Raw genomic sequence first — 23,325 nt, forward strand, 5'->3', positions numbered from 1 at the left:
TTTTAAAGGGCAAAATGTTAGGAAAAAGAGGGAAAATTTGTTTAACTGTATCTGTACCTATGAAAAAATGAGATAGGACACCATATCTATGCCCATTTTCTCTCCCATCCTTTAAAAAACAAAAGAAAAAAGAGTAATTCAATAAAATTTTTTCCTCAGAGGTAATTTGTAAATCATAAATGAAAACTAAATAAAGGAAAGAAATTTTATTAGTTTTCTGTAATTGCAATAACAAATTACATAACTGAATTGTTAAAAACCTCAAAAATTTTATTTTCTCAGAGTTCTGGAGACTTGAAATCCAAAAGTTGGTGTTGACAAGGCTATGTTCACTCTGAAGGCACTTAGAAAATAACTATTTCAGGCCTCTCTCTTAGCCTCTGGTGGTCTTGGGTGTCTCTTGCCTTGTAGATATGTCATTGCAATCCTCCATCTTCATGAGGTGTGTCTTTTCCTTGCCTTTCCTTGTGGCCCAACTGTCTCTATGTCCATATTTTCTCTTATACAAAGTCAGTCATTTTGGATTAGGACCCACCCTAAAAAAACTCATTTTAATTAGATAGCCTCTGTAAAGACTTTATTTCCAAATAAGGTTACATGCTGAGGTACTCGAGTTTAGGATTTTGACATGTCTGTTTATTTGGGGTAGGGTATTGACCATGGTGGAATTAATATAACAGAATGTTAACAATGTTAATCTCTGCATTGTTATTATTGATCTTTTTTTCTTAAACTTTTCTGTTTTCCACAGTGTGCACGTATTGCTTTTATAATCTAAACAGATGTTATTCTCAAAAAATGTTTTTATGAAAGTCTCATTTTTAAATCATTCTCTCCATTAGCTCCCAGTTTATATGATATATAATTTTGTTTGGTTTGAGAAGTTTTCTAATTCAGCAACAGTTCATTTGCATTATTGTAACACTTAGCAATCTATAATCTGTGTAATTTTATATCTATGAATATAGTTAGGATATAAAATGGATTCTACTGTCATGTACAGCTAAAAAGAACCAATAAATTGAAAAGAAAAGAAAAAATAAAAAAACTCCCATCTCTGAATTAAAAGGGTCTCTTAGCCTTTGTATCTGTAGAGAGCAGACTGGTTTTATGAGTAAGAAGAGGACAGTATGCATAATGAAGGCATACAGCAGTAGGTATAAGAGCAGCTCGAATAATACCTTCATTTATCCTGAGTTCCAAGGCCATGAGTTTTCTCAAATGGTAAGCAGATAGGAGAAGTATACTTGTTAGTACACTACTTTGCAGCCTAATGATCTATTTTTATTAAATACAAGATTTTTTGTTGGCTTTCTGTGTTACTGGTTGCTGCTTTTTACTAGCAAAATGTAGTTTTAAAAGATTTTTAATGAACTTTTTAATTTTATTTTTTAAAGATTTGCCTGCAATGGATAAACCAGTGTTTTTGGAATTATTTAGATTGGATAGAAATATGTCACTACATTGCTACCTGTATTTTCCTTGGTCCTGATTATCAAGTGTATATCTGTATTGCTATATTTAAACATCTACAACAAGACATTCTACAGCACACTCAGACTCAAGATCTGCAAATTTTCCTAAAAGTAAGTATGTTTATGTTGAGGGAAAAATGTTAATTAATAGCTAACAGTTAACTTTGGGTGATTAATGCCAGGTACTTTACTAGACACTCACCTATCCCCAAAACAACTCTTGAGAGGTAAGTATTATTATCCATTTTAGGGAGAAGAAAGTGAGGTTACCCACATTTTACAGCTAAAGTGGAGTTGCCATATTAAATTCAACTGTCTGAATCCCAAACTTTGCTCTTAATCAGTATGCTGTGCCAGAAGACATTTAAAAATATATGTTTCTTTGTCTTACTTGGTCAATAAAAGTTTAGTTTAATGATGTTTTTCTTAAAATAAATGCAATCAATTATTTAAGATTACTTACCTGTCAAGCATTTTTGTTTCATAAATACCGAATTCAAAATGTCTTTTAAGCTTCATATATCACTAGAATTATAATCTGAGAAACATTCATAATGAAATTGTATGCCAAGACAATAATGGTTGCATATGTAGAAGGAAAACTGAGGTAGAAAAAAAACCCGTGCTCTCCAAGAGGTGATTGAGACAATGGGGAAGGTTAAACTGGTGGGAATTGTGCTAATGACAAACATGGATTCATTTTCAGTAAGGGACATTTTCTGCAGCTATAGTGATCAACTTATAGGAATTTGTAGTCTTATATCCAAAGAACCCTTAGCCCATAATTCTCTAACCTTTTGTCCCAGTTTAGTTTCTCATATAGTTTTTTCACTATCTGAAATTATTTATGTGTTTTAGTCTGTCTTCCTCAGTATATTATTTTTGTTCCAAAAGGACTGTGACTTGGTTCATCTCATTTATGGATGGATTTTCAGTGCCTTGAACTGTACCCATCATAAATAGTGCTCAATACATATTTGTTGATAGAATACATGAGTGAATAAATAATATTAAAAAATAACAGGAAAGATGTGTGACTTTAGTTTTATTTACTTTGAATAACAAACATTACTAAATTCTACCAATGCTTACCACGTCTTCTCGCCAGAAGCAGAGCATCTTTACATATCATCATCTTGAGTCTTATTAATGTTAGTTACTATTGCAATTTCATATTTCTCTTGACTACAAATTCTTATAAGTTGATCACTATAGCTGGTGAAAATGTCCCTTACTGAAAATGAATCCATGTTTATCATTAGCAGGGAAAATTGTCACAGGATTTGCAAATGGTGACCACTTTAAATTTGTCTTAGACTCCCTTGTGCGCTGGATATAATACTATAGATTTAAAACTAACAGATTGTAAATGCATGGTAGGCGGTAAGAAATTATCTTTATTACCTAATTTCTATTTAAATCACTAAAATTTGAATTGAGTCAGTTCAAAAATTTGTTGGCAAGCATTTAATTTTAACATGTGTTCTAGAACTAACCTGACTTTTTACTTCTGTTGTTTGCATTCATCTGAGAGAGTAGGAAAAACACTTTTTCCAGAGTGTAATGTGACTATCTTTTGCTTTATTTTCAGTAGATAGGTCTCAGAGTCCACTGTTTGTTTTTAATAGACATGAATGTATGGTCATTATTTCTCCCTTTTTCACATATTAGCCAATAATTAGATATTGATTAAAGAAGTAATTTTATTCTTCCTTCCCTTGGACCATCCCTCAGGTAAAAGATGGTTATGTTATTAATTCATCAAATTATTCCATGATTCTACATATTTAATCCTGATTGATTCTAAGAGGATAGAAGATAAAATAGAACATTGGAACTTTAACTTTTTATTATATATATTTTGTGACCTTTTAAAATTTTTAATTTTGCAGGATGATCCCATACTACTTTTATAATCAAGCTAATTTTTTAAAAAGTTGAATAAGTTTGAGTTCAAATAATCAAACCCAATCAAATGAGTTTTTAAAATATTTAAAATCACAAATGTATAATGCTTTCAGTTATTAGTTATCCTGGAAAAATGTAGATAGCTAGGTGGTTCCAGGAGATTAAAAATATTCAATTCTCCTGATTTAGGTTTCGCGGATTGACAGAAAGTATCATGATAAAAGCATTGCTTTAGGAATAAAAATCTGTGTGACATATGTGGTATAGAGAATATCAGCCCATTTCTATTCATTTGGTTTAGGCTCAGGACTTTCAATGAGGTAATTGAGAGTTCTGACTCCTTACTTACATTTTCAATAGCCCAATGAAGGGTTCTTCGTGATTCTAAAACAATATGTTAAAAAGAAGCTGGAATTGCTTAGATCAGAAGGTGGTCAACATGAATAGAGAGCCCAGGTTTCCTGGGAGGAAGAAACAAAGGTTTTTTCCTCTTCTGATTAAACCACTAAAATAGGAGATTAGATAAACCCTGTGGGTATAAATTGATATTAGAAATTATTGTTGTTTTTTTTCATAACATCTTTAAAGATTCAACAAAAAATGTGAGTTGGATGATATAGAACTGTTAAGTGTATTTTTCTTACACTATGATGATATAAACTAGAACTGACTTTGAAGGCAAATTCCTTGAACCTGAGATCTCAAATGTTTTTTATTTTTTTCTTTTTCTGTTTTTCTTTTGGGGAATGTGGTACTGGACTTTCAGACATTTTTTTTTTTCTGTAACAGATGATAGTTCAGAAAGTCTGTAGGCATTGTAATCCCAGGGAGAAAACATACAACAAAATAAATATTTTGCAATAGATAGAAAGTTTAAGTTTTCTCTTTTTTTCTCATTGTATAATTAATTAATTTTACTTTTTAGTGGATTCATCTATAGTAGATATACAATATAGATGCAGATTTGGTGTAATAGCAGTTCATGTGAAGAAGTCTGTGTTTTAGCAGCCTGGCTGTGTTGCATGCCTCTCTTACATGCTAATAGGCTGGCAGTAATTTTAGTTGTAGTTTGTATATTTATCCTGGGGACTAACTTCACTGAAATGCCAGACTAGGAAGATTGCCTTCCAGTGAAAATCAGGCTGTCAAGGCTCAAAATACTTAATTAAAATGCTTCAACTAAATTTTGCATATTATGGCAGAATCAATTTATAATTATGAAAAATCAGATTAATTTCAACCCAATCAGTAAATTGTCAAGAGGGATTTTTTTGTTGTTGTTGGTGCTATTGCAGCTGCTGTTACCAGAAGATATTTACAGGGTAAAAAATAGAGATCAGTCTGAGAAAAACTGATTGAATGCTAAGCTGTTAGAAGACAAAAGTATACATAGTATGGAGAATAATTCATCATCTGAGAGAAAAAAATAAGACACATTCAATATACTGTGTTTTGAAGATAGGATTTCTGCATTGCCTTTATTTTATTTGAGTGAAGTGTACTTGTATTCAAGTTCCAGCTTTGTCACTCACTGTGGAAGCTTGGGCTTATTTTTAAACCTCTATGCTTAAGTTTCTTCATCTGTGTAGTATGAAATGAAATATTCCTATCATAGAAAATTGTGATAGATAAGAATTAGATGAGATGATATCTGTAAAATACTTCTAGAACATTATATGGATCATAGCAAGTGCATCAGAAAAACTTAGCCATCACTGTTTCTCCATCCCTGCCCCATCTCCCTTATTTTGCTTCTTAGTTTAGAAAAAGATGTATTGAGAACAAAGTAAAAGAAACAGTATTTTCTGAGTCCATAGCTATAGCTAACCTTTGGTCTACTTTCTCTCAGTTTTTCCCCCAGCCCCTGAGTTTTCTTAGTATATAATATCACAGTACCAGCTGGCATGGATATGATCTGCACACCTTAGTCAGAAACATTTTGTTATGCTATATCTGATAAGGACCTACTCTCTCTTTAGTCCAGCCAGGATTGAATCATCTCTCTAGTCATCATATCTCAATACCCTTTTTCTGGGCTTAAACCTTCAGGGAACATGTACATTATACTAATAAGCACCATACATTCTCTCTAGAGCTATGCACATTTCCTGAACTACCCTGATTCTAAGGGTTAATTTGGGTGCTTATTTTAGATTGAGACTGCTTTGACATTCTAAATCACAATTTACATGGCCAAGGCATGAGTTCACAGATTTTAATATGAAATCTCAAATAATTTGAAATCTTTAGAATACATAAAAGTGTTCCCTTTGGAGCTTGTTAAGAAACTAGAATCCAGAATGCAAACACCAGGGATTCAAAAGTTTTAAGCCTCTTGAGTCCTGAATTTCTAATTTTACTAAGCTACCTAGTAGTAATATATTGAAGAAATATTGCTTGCAACTTTTTTGTGTTTCTTCTACTTTGGCCAAGACAGTCCTTTTTTTATATGATAGGTCAGTCACAAATGGAAAACCTTCATGTCTAGAAAGGGTAAAGTACTGACCTATATTCATAAAATCCCATTTCTCAACCTTTTTCTCTCAAGTACTGCTTATATGAGATTTGACATTAGTGCAAATTTTTAGTTAAATAACCTTTGTTAAGTATATAAGTTCTGCACTTTTTGTGGTAAGTCCATCCATCTTAACCTGTTCAAAGTTACTTACTGTTTTTACCTCCATAACTTTTTTGAATAAAGAGCTATAATAGGTCTAGGGTTGTGGTTCAGTGGTAGAGCACTTGCCTCGCATGTGCAATGCCCTGGGTTTGATTCTCAGCACCACATATAAATAAATAAAGGTATTGTATCCAACTACAATTTAAAAATAAGTAATTTTTCAAAAGTCTGTAAAAAAAACAGAGCCATTATACTAAAAAAAGTCATCATCTTGAAAAAGTATTAATAATTAAATATTAGGGAAAGACCATCATAAAATACCTAAACTAGTTCTAAGTCATAAAACCAAGGCATGACATGTTGGCACATTTGATGTTTCTGTCTTTTGTATATACCACTGTAAAAGGCCTTATCTTCTCTTTAAATTCCAAGCTGGCAGGGCTTACAGTCACTTAAAAATATTTCTGTTGGAAATTAGTTTCTCTGGTAATTTTGGAAACTTCAACTGATATAGAGCTCTTTTGAAAGTATAAGTATAGCTTGCTGTCCATGATAGGCACATTCCTGAGAATTTATAAGAAGACAGGTAATGTCTTAATATCTTAGGTGAGTGCATCTCTATTCTTGGTAAGGGATTGAGGAGCAGAGATTGAAGATAATAATCCTTAATAGATCATCCATGCTTGATTTAGGTCTGCATTGTCATCAGGAAAAGGTATCCCAGTTGTTTCAAAGACCCAGAGTTGATTAAAATATAACTTCTCACTTTTCTGCACAACATTAGTGCCTTCGGTGTTTATCATATGCTAGGCTTGACAGATACTGTCTGTTCACTCTTTGACTCATTCAGCTATTTATTGTGCAACAACTGTGTCCCATCTTCAGTTGCAGTCACAAGACAGGATATTCCTACCCACACTAACCTTAAATTCTACTCAGAGAGAAATAGTAGTGAAAAATGTATAATACTTCAAATTTATGTGGTCTTTTAAAAAAAAGGTATGTGGTCTTAAAAATATAAAAATATCAAACATGGTGAGGAAATCAGAGATGTTATTTAGACAAAAAGTCCAGGGAAGGCCACTCTTCATGATGTAGAAAGGGCCTAAATGAAGCAAAGACTTGTGGGCAGAATTCTTCTTAAATTGGAAGATAAACAATTGCAGAAATTCAGAAGAGAAGACCTGAGCCGTTAGACACTGGTAAGATCTCTGGGGCTTGAAGAAGATGAATTAGAAGGGTTAGTGATAAGAAGAGACCAGATCATATAAGGCTTTGTAGTCTATAATAAGTAGTTCAGATAGTAGAATATTTACTCAACAGAGCAACCATATACTATTATTATTCTCATTAAACACAAATTGACATATGACAAATTGAGGGTTAGAGTGTCATATGACAAATTGAGGGTTAGAGTGTCACTAAATTTGCCTGGGTTCTTATTCTTGCCTAGTAACATAAGAAGGTTTAAACTCCATTTGTTTGTTGTCTGAATCCAAATCCTATGTTTCTTTTTCTGTATAACATTGTCTTTGATTAACTAGTCTTGTTGCCTTAAAAAATAATACTAAATTCAACTGGTCCTAATCAACTGTTCTCAATAGTAGAAGAAAACAGATACATACTTAAAACTGAACTTTTATACACAAAGGAGAGAAGGAAAGTATGTATATACCTGTGTTAGTCAACTTTACATTGCTATGGCCAAAATACCCCACAAGAATAACTTAGAGGAGGAAAAGTTTGTTTTGGTTCATGTTTCCCAAGATTCATTCTATGTTTGTTCAACTCCATTTCACTGGCCCAAGGTGAAGCAGTTCATTATTGTCAGAAGGGTTTGGTGATAGAGCATTGCTCTATTCATGCCTAGAAAGCAGAGAAGAAAGAGAAGGGGCCACAGGGAAAGAAAAACTCCCCTAGGGCATGTACCCAGTGACCTACCCCTTCCAGCTGTGCCCCACCTGCCTATAGTTACCAACCAGCCAGTCCATTCAAATTAGGATAGAATGATAAGATCATAGCTCTCATAATCCAGTTGTTTTCATCTCTGAACATTGCTGCATTTTCACAAGAACTTTTGGGCAATACCTAATATCCAGGCCATAATAATACCATATCACAAAATACTGAATACACTCAATATTATGGTTTAGCAAGGTAATTTTAATGCTTTTGATAATTCCATATTTAAAACCAATAATTAATGATGAAAAAAATCATTGAAAGCACACTGATTGAATAATGGTTATAACAGGTACCAAAAAGAAAATGCAATATGCTCAAGATGAACTTTGTAACCCAAATTTAAACCACTCTAGTATAACCTGTTCTTAAAAAAAAATCTTTGGAATGAATACTGTACTATTTATAGAGTATTGTTACATTATTACATTTTGTAATTAATATGTCTGTCTATTTAAAGATTAGAGGCATTTATATTTTATATAGAGTCCAATATACTTAGGTATTTAAGTGAAATTCTAATAAGGAATTATAATGAGGAAACACTTTGTTAAAACTATAATGATAAGCTGGTGTTTTAAATAATTATAGGTAAAGTTATCTACTAAAAAGACCATTAGAGAACATTTAGGATAAGATAAAAAAATATTCTACTTTGAAGACAGAAAGTGAAATTCAGATATTTTGAAACTTTATTTAGAGTTAAAATTGCTTTCAATTTTTAAATAATAAACTATATAATTTAAAAGGATTCATCTTGATATGTATAAATTTTTCTCTTATAAAATAAAACCTTAATAATTTTATGTGCCATTATTTTTTTAGTATCTCTACAGAATAGTTATCAGAATATTTTCTATTAACTTTAAAATTAATGTCTAAACTGGAGGCACAAAATTTCAAAGAACACATTCTAAAGAAGAAATATATTTAAGTCAAGTAGTAGCTGTGGCTTTCCTAGGTAGGTGGTTTTATGTTTAAATTAAAGTAGAATAATAATTAAAAGATGCTAAATATATTTTGCTTATTTTTTGCCCTGGAATGTATTATTAGAGCTATTGTTCAAATGCTGTCATCTCTTATTGTAATTCATATATAATGAACAATAAGCATTTCTTTGAAAATCATGACTATGTACTGAAACAGTTCTTTGGCAGTGAATCTTTTTTCTCTGGTTAGAATAACACATTACTGTAATTCCTTTCCATTTTAGGATTACTTTCAGTGAAGGGATGATCAAAATCAAATCAAATATAATTTGAAGAAAATGAATAAATTCTTAACAGTTTCATGATTACAACAATAACTATTTAAATAAACTCTTTTTTAATTTTTTAAAATTTTTTTCTCTCTTTTTTATTGGATGTTCAAAACATTACAAAGCTCTTGACATATCATATTTCATACATTAGATTCAAGTGGGTTATGAACTCCCGTTTTTACCCCAAATACTGATTGCAGAATCACATCGGTTACACATCCACATTTTTACATAATGCCATATTAGTAACTTTTGTATTCTGCTACCTTTCCTATGCTCTACTATCCCCCCTCCCCTTCCCTCACACCTTCTCTCTCTACCCCATCTACTGTAATTCATTTCCCTCCTTGTTTTTTTTTCCATTCCCCTCACAACCTCTTATATGTAATTTTGTATAACAATGAGGGTCTCCCTCCATTATCATGCAATTTCCCTTTTCTCTCCCTTTCCCTCCAACCTCATGTCTCTGCTTAATGTTAATCTTTTCTTCCTGCTCTTCCTCCCTGCTCTTTTCTTAGTTGCTCTCATTATATTAAAAAAGACATTTGGTATTTGTTTTTTAGGGATTGGCTAGCTTCACTAAGCATAATCTGCTCTAGTGCCATCCATTTCCCTGGAAATTCCATGATTTTGTCACTTTTTAATGCTGCGTAATACTCCATGGTGTATGAATGCCACATTTTTTTTGTCCATTCATCTATTGAAGGGCATCTGGGTTGGTTCCACAGTCTAGCAATTGTGAATTGTGCTGCTATGAACATCAATGTGGCAGTATCCCTGTAGTACGCTCTTTTAAGGTCTTCAGGAAATAGTCCAAGAAGGGCAATAGCTGGGTCAAATGGTGGTTCCATTCCCATCTTTCCCAGGAACCTCCATACTGCTTTCCAAATTGGCCGCACCAGTTTGCAGTCCTACCAACAATGTACAAGAGTACCCTTTTCCCCACATCCTCGCCCGCACTTGTTGTTGTTTGACTTCATATCCAGAGTATACAAAGAACTCAAAAAATTAGACAATAAGATAACAAATAACCCAATCAACAAACGGGCCAAGGACCTGAACAGACACTTCTCAGAGGAGGACATACAATCAATCAACAAGTACATGAAAAAATGCTCACCATCTCTAGCAGTCAGAGAAATGCAAATCAAAACCACCCTAAGATACCATCTCACTCCAATAAGATTAAATAAACTCTTGAACAGTAATTTTGGTCTTACTTTAATCCTTTTTTCTCCCTTGTAAAAAGTGAAGTATTTTTGGTAGGAAAGAAATGTACAAAGACCTAGTATTCTGCCATTCATCATGAACATCTTTCCTTTGAAGATAATTAACTGAAGTTTCTTATACAAATAGTTGGAGACATGCTATATACCTGTTAACATTTTAGGACAGGGCCCCTATTCATCTTTGTCTCTTGATTGCATAACCAAGAACCTTCGATGTAATAGCCAAGTGAGTGTATGAATGAAGAAGTGAAATAATGTCACAGTTACTTGAGAGTTCAGATATTTATGTTGGAAGCTATGAGCTCTTGCTTTCATGATGTAATGTTATATAAAAATATCATATTTCTTCAGCTTTTATTAGGCTCATAGATCAATAATTAATTTCTTTAGAATATCCCAACTAACCTCTTCCTCATTATGTAGATCTTTAAATGATACATTTACAAGCTGCACATTATTGCTCATAAGTGACTAATGACATCTGAGGGGTTGTTGTTGTTATTGTTGTTGTTGTTAGCTATAAAATCTTTGGTTTTGAGAGTAGATAACCTTGTTTCATAGGATATGATTCATTCCTCCATCTGCATACACAGCCCACTAAAGACAAAGCAATTATACATTAACTGGCAACATAAAGTACCACCATCCATAGCTGAAATTAAATGTTACATCAATTATTTTAAAATTATTAACTTGGAATTATATGTCTTTACCAAAGTGAATGAACTTCCCTTAATATTTCTTGGCAGGAAGAAGCACTGCATGGGTTTCGAGTGAGTGATTATTTTGAATACATGGAAAATTTGGAGCAAAACTACAGACCAGTTGTGCTGAGAAACATGCGAAACATTAAAGTGCAGAGCACATAGATCATGATATGCACTGTATGTTTTATTCATGTTTTAAAGGAAACAAGGTGACTTGACTGTTTGCTGTCTGTATCTGTACCAGCGTATGCTCTGTGAATACACACATTGTAAATCAATACTGGGAGATTTTGAATATAATAATATATTCAAAATGGTATTAGCTCCATTTGTGACATGGAGTGAATTCATTTTTTAAGTTTATTGTTTTGTAAGGTTTTATAATGAAATATGGCTTACTTATAGTTTTTATTTATGTTTAAAAGTCCCAACCAAGGGGCTGGGGATGTGGCTCAAAGGGTAACGCACTCATCTGGCATGTGCAGGGCGCTGGGTTCGATCCTTAGCACCACATAAAATAAAGATGTTGTGTCCATTGAAAACTGAAAAATAAATATTAAAAAATTGTCTCTCTTCTCTCTCTCTCTCTCTCTCTCTCTCTCTCTCTCTCTCTCTCTCTCTCTCTCTCTCTCTCTAAAAAAAAAAAAGTCCCAACCTACATCTTCTCTACCATATGAGTATAATATTTTTCTAATGAGTTTAGAAAGAAGAAAATATTCTAAATAGTTAAGACTAGCCAAAAAGTGTATTTAGAGGTAAGGGGAAAAAACAGTTGTTTTGTCCATTTATGTTTCTATATTTGAAGGAAAACAGGCAATACCACAAATGCTTATTACCTGTGGAGGACCAGATGATATTTATAATGGCAGGTGGCAGGAAAACTTATTGTTCTCAGACATAATTGTTTTTCTAGGATATGCTTTGGATACCTATAGCAATTTATAATTTTTCATTTGAAATATACTCTTTGCATGGTTCATTTAAAAACTAGATTGTTTATTTAATTCTTGTAAGTATTCTACTATTATTTGCTGTGTATTTCCTTAGTGATAGATTTTTATTTTTATTGAACTTGAAAACATTAAAGAGAATACATTTCTAAATTATTTTAAATGACTAACATAATGTTTTACTGAAATACAAGTCTCTGTGCCAGCAAGTTTAATACAGTATTGGAGGGTCTATTTTCTTAAGAATCAAATATACTATATGAAAAATAATACATAAATTATTAAATTATTAATTTAGCTACCAGTTTATTTCAAGATTTTTTAAAAATAATGCAGGTCAATGATACTCTTTTCATATATCTAAATACAAGTCAGCTATTTAAATCATTCTGAAACTAACCCTGATTATTTCCTTTTCCATCAACAGAGCATCCACAAACTTCTTTGTTCTTTCAGCATGTGAAACATCTGGGCATATACAGTTTTCAGTTTTGTGATATTTAGGTTTGCAATATCAGCCTCCAAAATCAGGTTTTATACTGTAAATGCCAATGATAGCTATTCAGTAATGGTGTTTCTAAAGGGCATTGTAAAGTTGAGAAAAGTAAATTGAGCAAGTTAATTTGACATATTTCCCAATTTGGCTCAGCCGATGTGAGTTAAGTTAGAGTGTTCCCAGTGACCCAAAACACCAAGGTTTGTTTCAAGCTTAATTTTGAAGAGCTGTTCCATGAAACCTGTAATACATGTTGATGATTTCATTTCTTCTTCTTCTGTTCCTTTTGGACCTACGAAACTTGCAGTTTTATTTTATTTTATTTTTTTTTAAAAAAAGCTCTAACACAGTAATTGGAAATAAGAATGGAGAAGGAAAGTTAAATTGTAATTGAACTTTACATCATTGTTGATTTTTATTAGAAACTGAGGTAAGCTTTAGGTTATCACAACTCCATTTTGGAAAAACTGACTTCAGTTAGTGCCAGAGGCTTTCATTTTCATTCGATAGAAATATCTTCTGAGCAGTGACTTAGCATTTGTTTAGTGGAAAAAGCTGTATGGTAGTTTGTGTAGCTACTAAGTATACTAATTATGGGTAATTAGTATACTTAAATTTTAAGAATACCTTTTAGGACAAGAATATTCTGTCTTGTCTTTCAGTATTTTTAAAATTATAACATAAATCCTTAGGACTTACTTGATTTCTAATTTATGGAGGGGCAACTAATACATTTTGTAGTATTATTATAGTTATTATGTAGTATAAACAAATTTGTGAAAAATCTAAACACTCATGTAAATCATAAATATTTGACTATCTGCTTTCACTACTATTGTTGTTGTTGTTGTTGTTATATTATTATTATCATCATCCTATTTTCTCTGGGTAGTAGTAGAGATTGAACCTGGGTGTACTCAGCCATTGAGCTACACCTTCAGCCTTTTCTTTTTTAATTATACATGACAGGGTATATTTTGACATTTATACAAGCATGGAGTATATCTTAGTCTAATTAGGATCCAGTCTTCTTGTTGTACATGATATGAAGATTCTCTGTAGTGTATTTACATATATATATGAAAGTTATGTAAGATTCATTCAACTGTTTTTCCTATTCCTATCGGAGTCCCCAGGATAGGGATATAGCTCCAAGGTAGGGCACTTGCCTAGAATGCATGAGGCCCTGGGTTCAGTCTTGAATACCACAAAAAAAAAAACAAAGCAAAGCAAATCCTGTCATTATCACTTCCCTTAATTCCCCTTTGTCTAATCTACTGAATTTCCATTCTTTGCCTCCATCTTGTTGTGTTAGCATCCACATATCAGAACATTCAAACTTTTGTTATTTGGGATTTTTTTTTTGTTATTTCACATAACATAATAGTCTCCAGATCCATCAATTACTAGCAAGAGTCATAAAGTCATTCTTTTTTATGATTAAGTAATATTTCATTGTGTATATATACCAAGTTTTCTTTATCCAGTCATCTACTGAAGGTCATTTATGTTGGTTCTGTAGCTTAGCTATTGTGAATTGAGCTGCTATAAACATTGATTTAGCTGCCTTACTGTAGTATGCTGATTTTAAGTCCTTTGGGTATACACCAAGGAATAGGATAACTTGGTCAAATGGTGGTTCCATTCCAAGTTTTCTGAGGAATCTCCATCCTGCTTTCCGTAGTGGTTGCACCAATTTGCAGTCCCACTAGCAATATGTGAGTATACTCTTTTCCCCACATCTTAACCAGCATTTGCTGTTACTTATATTCTTTATGATTGCCATTCTGACTAGAGTGAGATTGATTTGCATTTCTCTAATTGCTAGAGATGTTGAACATTTTTTTTCATATATTTGGTCATATTGTTGACCATTTGTATTTTTTCTTCTGTGTAGTGTTTGTTCAATTTCTTTGCCCATTTATTGATTGGGTTATTTGTGTTGGGATATTAAGTTTTGGAGTTCTTTATATATCCCTGAAATTAATGCTCTATCTGAGGTGCAGTTGGAAAATGTTTTCTCCCTTTCTGTGAGCTCTCTCTTCACATTGTTGATTATTTCCTTTGCTGTGAAAAAGTTTGATACTGTCACATTTATTGATTCTTGATATTACTTCTTGCACTTTAGGAGTGTTATTGAAGAATTCAGTTCCTAAGTTAACTTGATGGAGTGTTGAGCCTGTATTTACTTCTGGTAAGCATAGGGTCTATGGTCTACTGTCTAGGTCTTTGATCCATTTTGAGTTGAGTTTTGTGCAGGGTGAGAAATAGGGGTTAAATTTCATTGTACTACATAGAGATTTCCAGTTTTTCCAGCACTACTTATTGAAAAGGCTATAGTTTCTCCAATGCATGTTTTTGGCACTCTTTTCCAATGTGAGATAACTATGTTTATGTGGATTTGTTTCTGTGTCTTCTATTCTGTTCCATTGGTCTTCATATCTGTTTTGGTACCAATACCATGCTTGTTTTGTTACTAATGCTCTGTAAATTTAAGGTCTAATATTGTGATGCCTCTTGCTTCACTTTTCTTTCAAAGGACTGCTTTGATTATTCTGGGCCTCTTGTTTTGCCAAATGAATTTCATGACTGCTTTTTCTGATTTTAATCAAATTGCATTAAATCTTTATAGTGCTTTTGGTAGTTTGGTCATTTTGACAATATTATTTCTGCCCATTCAAGAACTTGGAATGTCCTTTAATCTTCTATAGTATTCCTAAATTTCTTTCCTTAGTGTTCTATAGTTTTCATTGTAGAAGTCTTTTGCCTCTTTTGTTAGATTGATTTTCAGGAATTGATTATATACTTTTTGAGGCTATAATAATTAGGATAGTTTTTCTAATTTCTCTTTTGCTAATTCATTGTTGGTGTATAGGACCACAATTGATCTATGTGTGTTAATTTTATATCCTGCCCCTTTGCTGAATTTATTTATGAGTTGTAGAAGTTTTCTGGTGGAGATTTTTGGGGTCTTCTAAATATAGGATCATTTTTGTCAGCAAATAGGAATAGTTTGAGCTCTTTTCCTATTTGCATCCCTTGAATTTCTTTCTTTTGCCTAGTTGCTCTGGCTACTTTCAAGGTGGGAAAGAAGGCATCCTGGTCTTGTTCTGCTTTTTAGGGGAAATGCTTTCAGTTTTTCTCCATTTTGAATGATGCTGGCTTGAATTTAATGTACATAGCTTTTTTGAGGTATGTTTCTGTAATTTCTAGTTTTTCTAGTGTTTTGAACATGAATAGATGCTGAATTTTGTCAAATGCTTTTTCTGCATCTATGGAGATAATCAAGTGATTCTTATCTCTGAATCTATTGATGTGATGAATTATATTTATTGATTTCCATCTGTTGAACAAACCTAGCATCCCTGGAATGATTCCTACTTTATCAAGGTACACTATCCTTTTAATGTGTTTTTGTATGCAGTTCACCAGTATTTTATTAAGAATTTTTGCGTCTATGTTCATCAGGGATATTATCCTGATGTTTTCTTTCCTTGATGTATATTTTGTCTGGTTTTGGTATTAGGGTGTTACTAATTTTATAGAATGAGTTTGAAAGAGTTCCCTCCTTTCTATTTCATGAAATAATTTAAGGAGTATAGGTGATAGTTCTTTTTTGAAGCTCTGATAAAATTTGGCTTTTCTTTGTTGGTAGGCTTTTGATGACATCTTCGATTTTACTGCTTGAAATTGATCTATTTAAATTTTCTGTGTCCGCCTGGTTCAATTTGGGTAGGTCCAAAGTCTCTAGAAATTTGTTGGTGTCTGAAAGATTTTCTCTTTTATTGGAGTATAAGTTTTAAAAATAGTTTCTGATTATACTCTGTATTTCAGTTGTGTGCATGGTGATGATTCCATTTTCATCATAAATTTTAGAAATTTGAGTTTTTTCCCCTCCTTCTGTTGGCTAACATGGCTAAGGGTTTATCAATTTTATTTATTTTTTTCAAAACACCAACTCTCTGTTTCTTTGACCTTTAAAAAAATTTTGTTTTGTTTCAATTTCATTGATTTTTTTGTCTGATTTTAATTATTTCCTATCTTCTACTGCTTTTAAAGTTGATTTGTTCTTTTTCTAGGGTTTTGAGATGTAACATTAGGATGTTTGGTGACTCTCTTTTCTTTTAATGAAAGAGCTCAGTGCTGTGAACTTTACTCTTATAACCGCCTTCATAGTGTTCCAGAGATTTCAATAAGTTGTGTCACTATTCTCATTTACCTCTTAGTATTTTTTTAATTTATCCTCTGATTTCTTCTGCTGTCCATTCAATAGCATGTTTTTTAGTGTCCAGGATTAGACTAGCTTCTATTTTTTTATCTTGATTTCTAATTTCATTCCATTATGTCAATATAGAATGCAAGATATTATCTCTATTTTTTTTTAATTTGCTAAGAATTGCTTTGTGATCTAAGATGTGGTCTTTTTTAGAAAATGATCTGTGTGCTGCTTAGAAGAAAGTGTATTTTGCCATTGATGGATGAAATATTCTATATATGTCTGTTAAGTCTACATTATTGTGTTTTTTTAGTTCCATAGCTTCTTTAGTTTTTTTGGATGATCTATCCAATGCTGAGAGAAAAGTATTAAAGTCATCCACTATTATTATTCTATACTCTGTTTGATTCTTGAAATTGGGAAGGGTTTGTTTGATGTATGTAGATTCTCCATTCTTAGTGGCATAAATATTTATGATTATTGTTTTTTATTGTATAATCCCCCCCTAAACAGTATGAAATGACCTTCTTTGTTCTTTCTGACTTGGCTTGAATTTCACTTTTTCTGATATGAGAATAGAAACTCTTGCTTATTTACATGATGCATGTGAATGATAGGTTTTTTCCCATCCTTTTACCTTCAGTCTGTGGATATCTTTACCTATAAGGTGAGTCTCTTGTCTTATTGTCTGTCTCCAATTTGCCAGTCTGTGTCTTTTGCTTGATGAGTTTAGGCCATTTACATTCAATTTCATTATTGAGAAATGATTTTTATTCCCTGTCATTTTGATTTATTTTTGGTTTTTAATTTGAAATAGTTTCCCCTTTCATGGACTGTGTTTCTAGTGTAGTTCCTCCTTGTTTAATCAGCTTTTTTGCTGCTGCAATTTAAAGACCTAAAGCAGCAAAAGTTTATTTGGGGGCTCACCCTTTCAGAGATCTTAGCCACAGAAAGCAAGCTCCATTCCTCGGGACTTGAAGTGAAGCTGAGCATCATGGCAGAAGAGTATGGCAAAGGGAAGCAGCTCACATGATGATCAGGAAGCAGAAAGAGAGGGGTCTCCACTTGCCAGAGGTCTCCACTTTTAGGGTCTGGGTTGAGAAATCAGCCAAGACCTGGACTGGTTTCCCTCTGAATGTGATGTGTTGTTTTTCTCTAGCAGCCTTTATAATGTATCCTTATATATATGTTAGGCATTTTCATAATAATGAGACTTGGTGTGGGTCTGTTGTAATTTTATATATTTGGGGCCCATAAGCCTCCTGTATTTGATTTTCCATTTTATTCTTAAGGTTTGGGAAATTTTATAATATTATTTCATTGAAAAGATTGTACATTCCTTTGGTTTATATCTTTGAGCCTTTATATATCCTGATAAATCTTAAATTTGGTCTTTTGTATTATTCCATATTTCTTGAACATTCTGTTCGTGGTCTCTTAATATCTTTTCTCTATGGTCAATTTTATTTCCCAACATATTTATATATTTTGTCTTCATTGCCTAAAACTCCATCTTCCAAGTGGTCTCGTCTATTGGTGATGCTTTCCATTAGTTTTTAATTCAGTTTATTGATTTTTTTTTCATTTTAAGAATTTTCAGTTTATTCTTCTTCAGGATTTCTATCTCCTTATTAAAGTGATAGTTCATCATGGATTTATTCTCTGATATTACTCCTTCTATGATATTTTACCTCATAGATTAGTTTAACTATGAAATTTCTAAATTCCTTCTCTGACATTTTCTCCACTGTGATATCATTGGATTCTGTAATGAGAATTTGATTTGTTTGGAATGGTTTGTTACCTTCCTTTTTCATACTGTTTGTATATCTATACATTTATCAGTGAGACTCTACTCTATGAATTTATAGTGTTCCTGAAGAGTTCTAGTTCTTCATGGTTTAATAGAAGACAAATAATAACAACAGCCAATACAATCAATATTCATCATTAAACTAAATACTTAGTTTCTATTTTGGCATCTGTGATGTTAATTGGCACTATAAATGGAAATGGTATGGCACGAAATTGCCAGTAGCAGAGAAATTATGTTTTCATGAGGGCTTGCTTTTTCAAAAAAGGTGAAAAGGAAAAATGTAAAGGAGTTGTGGGGTGTAATAATTTAATTTTTAAAAAGCACAAATAGTTAAAGAAAAAAGTATACGTTTTTGTGGACTTCTTCAAAATTTAAAAAGAACATAGCTCTTCAAAAGACACAAAAAATAAGCCACAATAGATTTGCAAGGATATATAGTGTGTGACCTTGTATCCAGATTATAAAATCTTTCTAATTACTCAATAAAAAGGGAACAAATAATCTAAGAATTGGCTTTTTCCCCCCCTGGGCTTGAGATTCAAACCCCAAATTTTCTAACACTGAGTTCCATGCCTAAACTGTAGACAGAATACATAAACACTTCACACACACACACAGACACACACACAGAGAGAGAGAGAGAGAGAGAGAGAGAGATGGCTAACACACAAGATGATGTTCCTCACCATTAGTTTCAGGGAAAAACAAAACTACAAGTGTATAACCACTTCACACACACTAAAATGTCTACAATAAAATAAATTACATGATCTAAACAAAAACGTGTTTTCAAGGGTTGTGAAGGAGGTCGAACAATTAAAACTTATACCTTTGGGGGGAATGAAAAGTACAATAGCCACTTTGGAAGTTTGATCAATTTTTACATGACATTAATCATATACCTAATGATATGCTTCAGCCATAACCCTTCTAGGTATTTCCTCTAGAAGAAATAAATTATATATCCATTCAAAACTTACATCTGAACAATAATTATAATTTTGTTCATAATAGCTTAAAATTGGAAACCACACCAAATTTCTTTCAGGTGATGAATGAGTAAACAAATTGTGGTTGAGTCATAAAATAGAGAACAACTCAGCAATAAAAAGGAGCCAGCTACTGCTACACACAAAATCATGGATGATATTGAAAAACATTATGGTCAGGGAAATAAGCCAGACATAGTAAAAAAAAAAAAAGTATATTCCATTTGTTTTATTTATATGAAATTCTATAAAAGGAAAATTGATAGTAACAATTTTAGTAATTTCCAGGGTTGTTGGTGGGTAGGGGGAAAAAGGGATTGACTGTATAGATGTAGAGGGGACTTATATACAGGATTGTAGTGATCAGTTGATCAGTGAATTCATAATATATACATTTTTGAAAATGCTTTGAAATGTATTCTTAAAAGAGTGAACTTTAGTGTGTAAATATCACCTTAATAAAGCTGACTTTATCAAAAAAGTATAGATGTTATAAAGAGAATTTGACAATTTCATCATAATAAAAGAATATCAACATCACCAATTATTTAGCTCTAAGTTTCTCATGGATGCAATAATTAGGTTGAGAAATTTCTTCTCTTCCAATTTAGAGTTTTTATGAAAAATATTTTTCCATTGAAATGTTTTCATTAAATTCTTCATATTAAAATTATGATGTATTTTTTTCCTGTTTAAAAATCTTAATATATTGATTTACATTGCTTTTGTTTTGTTTTTGGTACCAGGGTTGAACCCAGGGACATTTAACCACTGAGCCACATCCCCAGACCTTTTTATATTTTATTTAGAGACAGGGTCATCCTGAGTTGCTATGGCCTCACTAAGTTGATAAGGCTGGCTTTGAACTCATGATCCTCCTGCCTCAGCTTCCTGAACCTCTTACATTGGTTTTTGAATGTTAAAACAACTTTGCATTCCTGAGATTAAATCGAATTAATCATAAGATTTTATTTTTACAAAATGTGAGGTTTGATAAAATAAAAACTTTCCATGTTCATGAGGAATATTTATAGTTTCTTTTAATCTGGTTTTGATATTAAGATAATTTTGACTTTACAAAAGGAGTTGGGAAGTGTTCCATCATACAATTTCAGAAGAGTCTGTGTATAAATGGTATTATTCTTTCCCCAAATGTCTGGTTGAATTCCCCAGTGAAGCTCAGAAATTTCTTTTGTAAGGTTTTTAACTAGAAATTTAAATTATTTAATAGCTATGTGGCTACTCAAATTATTCCTTAAGTGAGTTTTGGTAGATTATTTCTTTCAAGGAATTTTCAATTTTATCTAAATTGTCAGATTCATTGGCATCAAGTTTTTCATGATAGTTCCTCATTATCACTCAATATGTGTAGAATTTGTATTGATGTAAATACAAATGCTCTTATTTTGATGCAATTAATTTGTGTCATCTTTTTTCCTAATCACTTTGGCTAGAAGTTTGTGAAATTTATCCATGTTTTCAAAGAATCAGTTTTTAGTTTCATTAGATTTGTCAGCTTTTCTGTTTGTTGGTTTCCATTCTAATCTTACTTTCTTTCTTCCACTTTCAGTCTCATTTGCTGAAGTCATTTATGTGAGATCCTACTTTTCAAGTATAGGTCTTTTTTTTTTTTTTTTGAGAGAGAGAGAGAGAGAGAGAAAGAATTTTTTAATATTTATTTATTTTTTTTAGTTTTCGGCGGACATAACATCTTTATTTGTATGTGGTGCTGAGAATTGAACCCGGGCCACACGCATGCCAGGCAAGCGCGCTACCGCTTGAGCCACATCCCCAGCCCTCAAGTATAGGTCTTTAAAGCTATAAATATTTTATGTAAATATAAGTACTGCCTTACTTGCATTCACAAATTTGGATATTTTATTTCCATTTTTATTTAGCTAAAAACTCTAACCTTTTTATATTTTGTCTTATCTATGTGTTATTTAAAAGTATGTCACTTAGTTTCCAAATATTTTGGCATCTTCTGTATATATGTCTATTAATGAAATTTAATGTAATCCTGTTTTGGTCAGAATATCTTCATTCAATTTTAATCATTTTAAATTTATTGAAACTTGTTTTATCTGACTTGGTAAATATTTCATATGCACTTAAAACAACTGTATCTTCTGCTTTTTCATATGTGATAAATCAGTTGATAATGTTAAGTTTTCTTTGTCTTTACTGATCTTTGTACTTGTTTTAGAAATCATTGTAAGAGTAATGTTGAAGTTAATATTATGAATTTGTCTTTCAGATCTATTCCTGTTTGTTTCATGCATTTTTGAAACTCAATTATGTGTATAAACTTTTATGATTGGTATATTCTCTTGATGAATTGATTGCTTTATCCCTCTGAAGTGACTGTCATTATCTGTACTAATATAATTTGCTCTGAAGTCAACTTTGTTTAATAGTAATATAACCACTCCAGATATTTTTCTGTTGTCAGTGGCATCCTCCATGAAATAATAATCTGTCATTGAATAGTTGTGATAAAGAATAAAACTTCCATACCCTAAAATAGTCATTATCTGACTCTTTTCAGGAAAAATTTGCCAACTTCTGGGTTAAAATACTATTACACATATAAATAGAAATTCACTTAGAATAGAATAAACTTTTAGAAATAAGGAGGAATCTAGGGAATCTAATCACAAACTGTTCCTTCACTAATGATGAATATATGACTCAGGAAGTCAAGAGAATGTCTCAAGATAATATAGAGAGGAAATATAAGTCCTTGGATAGATTGAGAGCTTAGAAGCCAGACCATCTGAATTTGAATATCTTCTCTATCATCAGCAAGTTATTAAAAAACCTTTGTGCCTTAGTTTTCTTAATATAATGGACATTACAGTAGTACCTACCTCACAAGATTATGAGGTAGGTAATACATATGTTTATCACAATTTCTTGCAAGCATTCTATCAGTTATAGTGATTGTAATTATTTGGTTTTGTATAGTTTGTGGTAATGAAGCTTAGGACTCAGCTCTTTTGACTACATATTCAGTTCTCTTTCAGATATATTATTTGTGCATTCATTTAGCTCTCAGTATAACCTTCATCAAAGTCATATTGTGGATCAGGAATTAGGTATGATTCCAATATTTGAACTCATTCAAACTTTTCCAGGAGTAATATCACATTTTTAAAATTTATTCCTGTCATTCAAATTATAAAATGGTAGAAAATAAACAGTAAAATTCATGTGTGTACATGTTTTTGTAGTTTATCCAGTTTACCCATATTCCCATGCTGTTTTGAAAAGCTAATTCTTGTAGTACTCTAGATTTAGTGATATAGACCAGATCAATACATAATGGATTAGCAATGTATTTTTGAATTGTTTTATATTCTCTTGTGATAAGTGAAATAAATGTTTCCTTTTTATGTGACATAAAATTTTACTAACATTTCTAGCAAAATTGACTTACCTACTTCTTTTTTTTTCCTGTAGAATATAAAGGGAAAGAGTTACTACTTAATAGGTGCCAGTGTATTTACTTATCTGATGAGTTTAAACGAGGTTAGAGGAGTTAACCTCGCATAAACCCTGAGTTTTTAGCATTAGCAATATTTTAGCTTTTAAAATCAGTTAACTTCTTTGGCATGCTTCCCATCCTATATTCTGATATTGGCACTGGGCCACCATGAAATGCTAAGCCCCATGGAAATAATTGGACTGTCATGT

The 23,325-nt window shown here is 32.0% G+C and overlaps 1 protein-coding gene across 7 annotated transcripts in view; it reads left to right on the plus strand.

Moving 5' to 3' along the window:
- Positions 1–22,153, plus strand: part of Tbc1d32 (TBC1 domain family member 32) — a 191,059-nt gene extending 168,906 nt beyond the window's left edge. For 5 of the 7 annotated variants that reach the window (XM_078019309.1, XM_078019315.1, XM_078019316.1 and 2 more), the window contains 2 exons: positions 1,398–1,586; positions 11,205–22,153. In XM_078019309.1, the coding sequence (XP_077875435.1) occupies positions 1,398–1,586; positions 11,205–11,324 (309 nt within the window). In that variant the 3' untranslated portion in view covers positions 11,325–22,153. The remainder of the gene's footprint in view (positions 1–1,397; positions 1,587–11,204) is intronic. The other 2 variants (XM_078019310.1, XM_078019311.1) reach the window with 2 other exon arrangements.
- The last annotated feature ends 1,172 nt before the right edge of the window (positions 22,154–23,325 follow it).

The sequence above is a fragment of the Ictidomys tridecemlineatus genome, chromosome 8 (genome assembly GCF_052094955.1).
Source record: "Ictidomys tridecemlineatus isolate mIctTri1 chromosome 8, mIctTri1.hap1, whole genome shotgun sequence".
NCBI lineage: Eukaryota > Metazoa > Chordata > Mammalia > Rodentia > Sciuridae > Ictidomys > Ictidomys tridecemlineatus.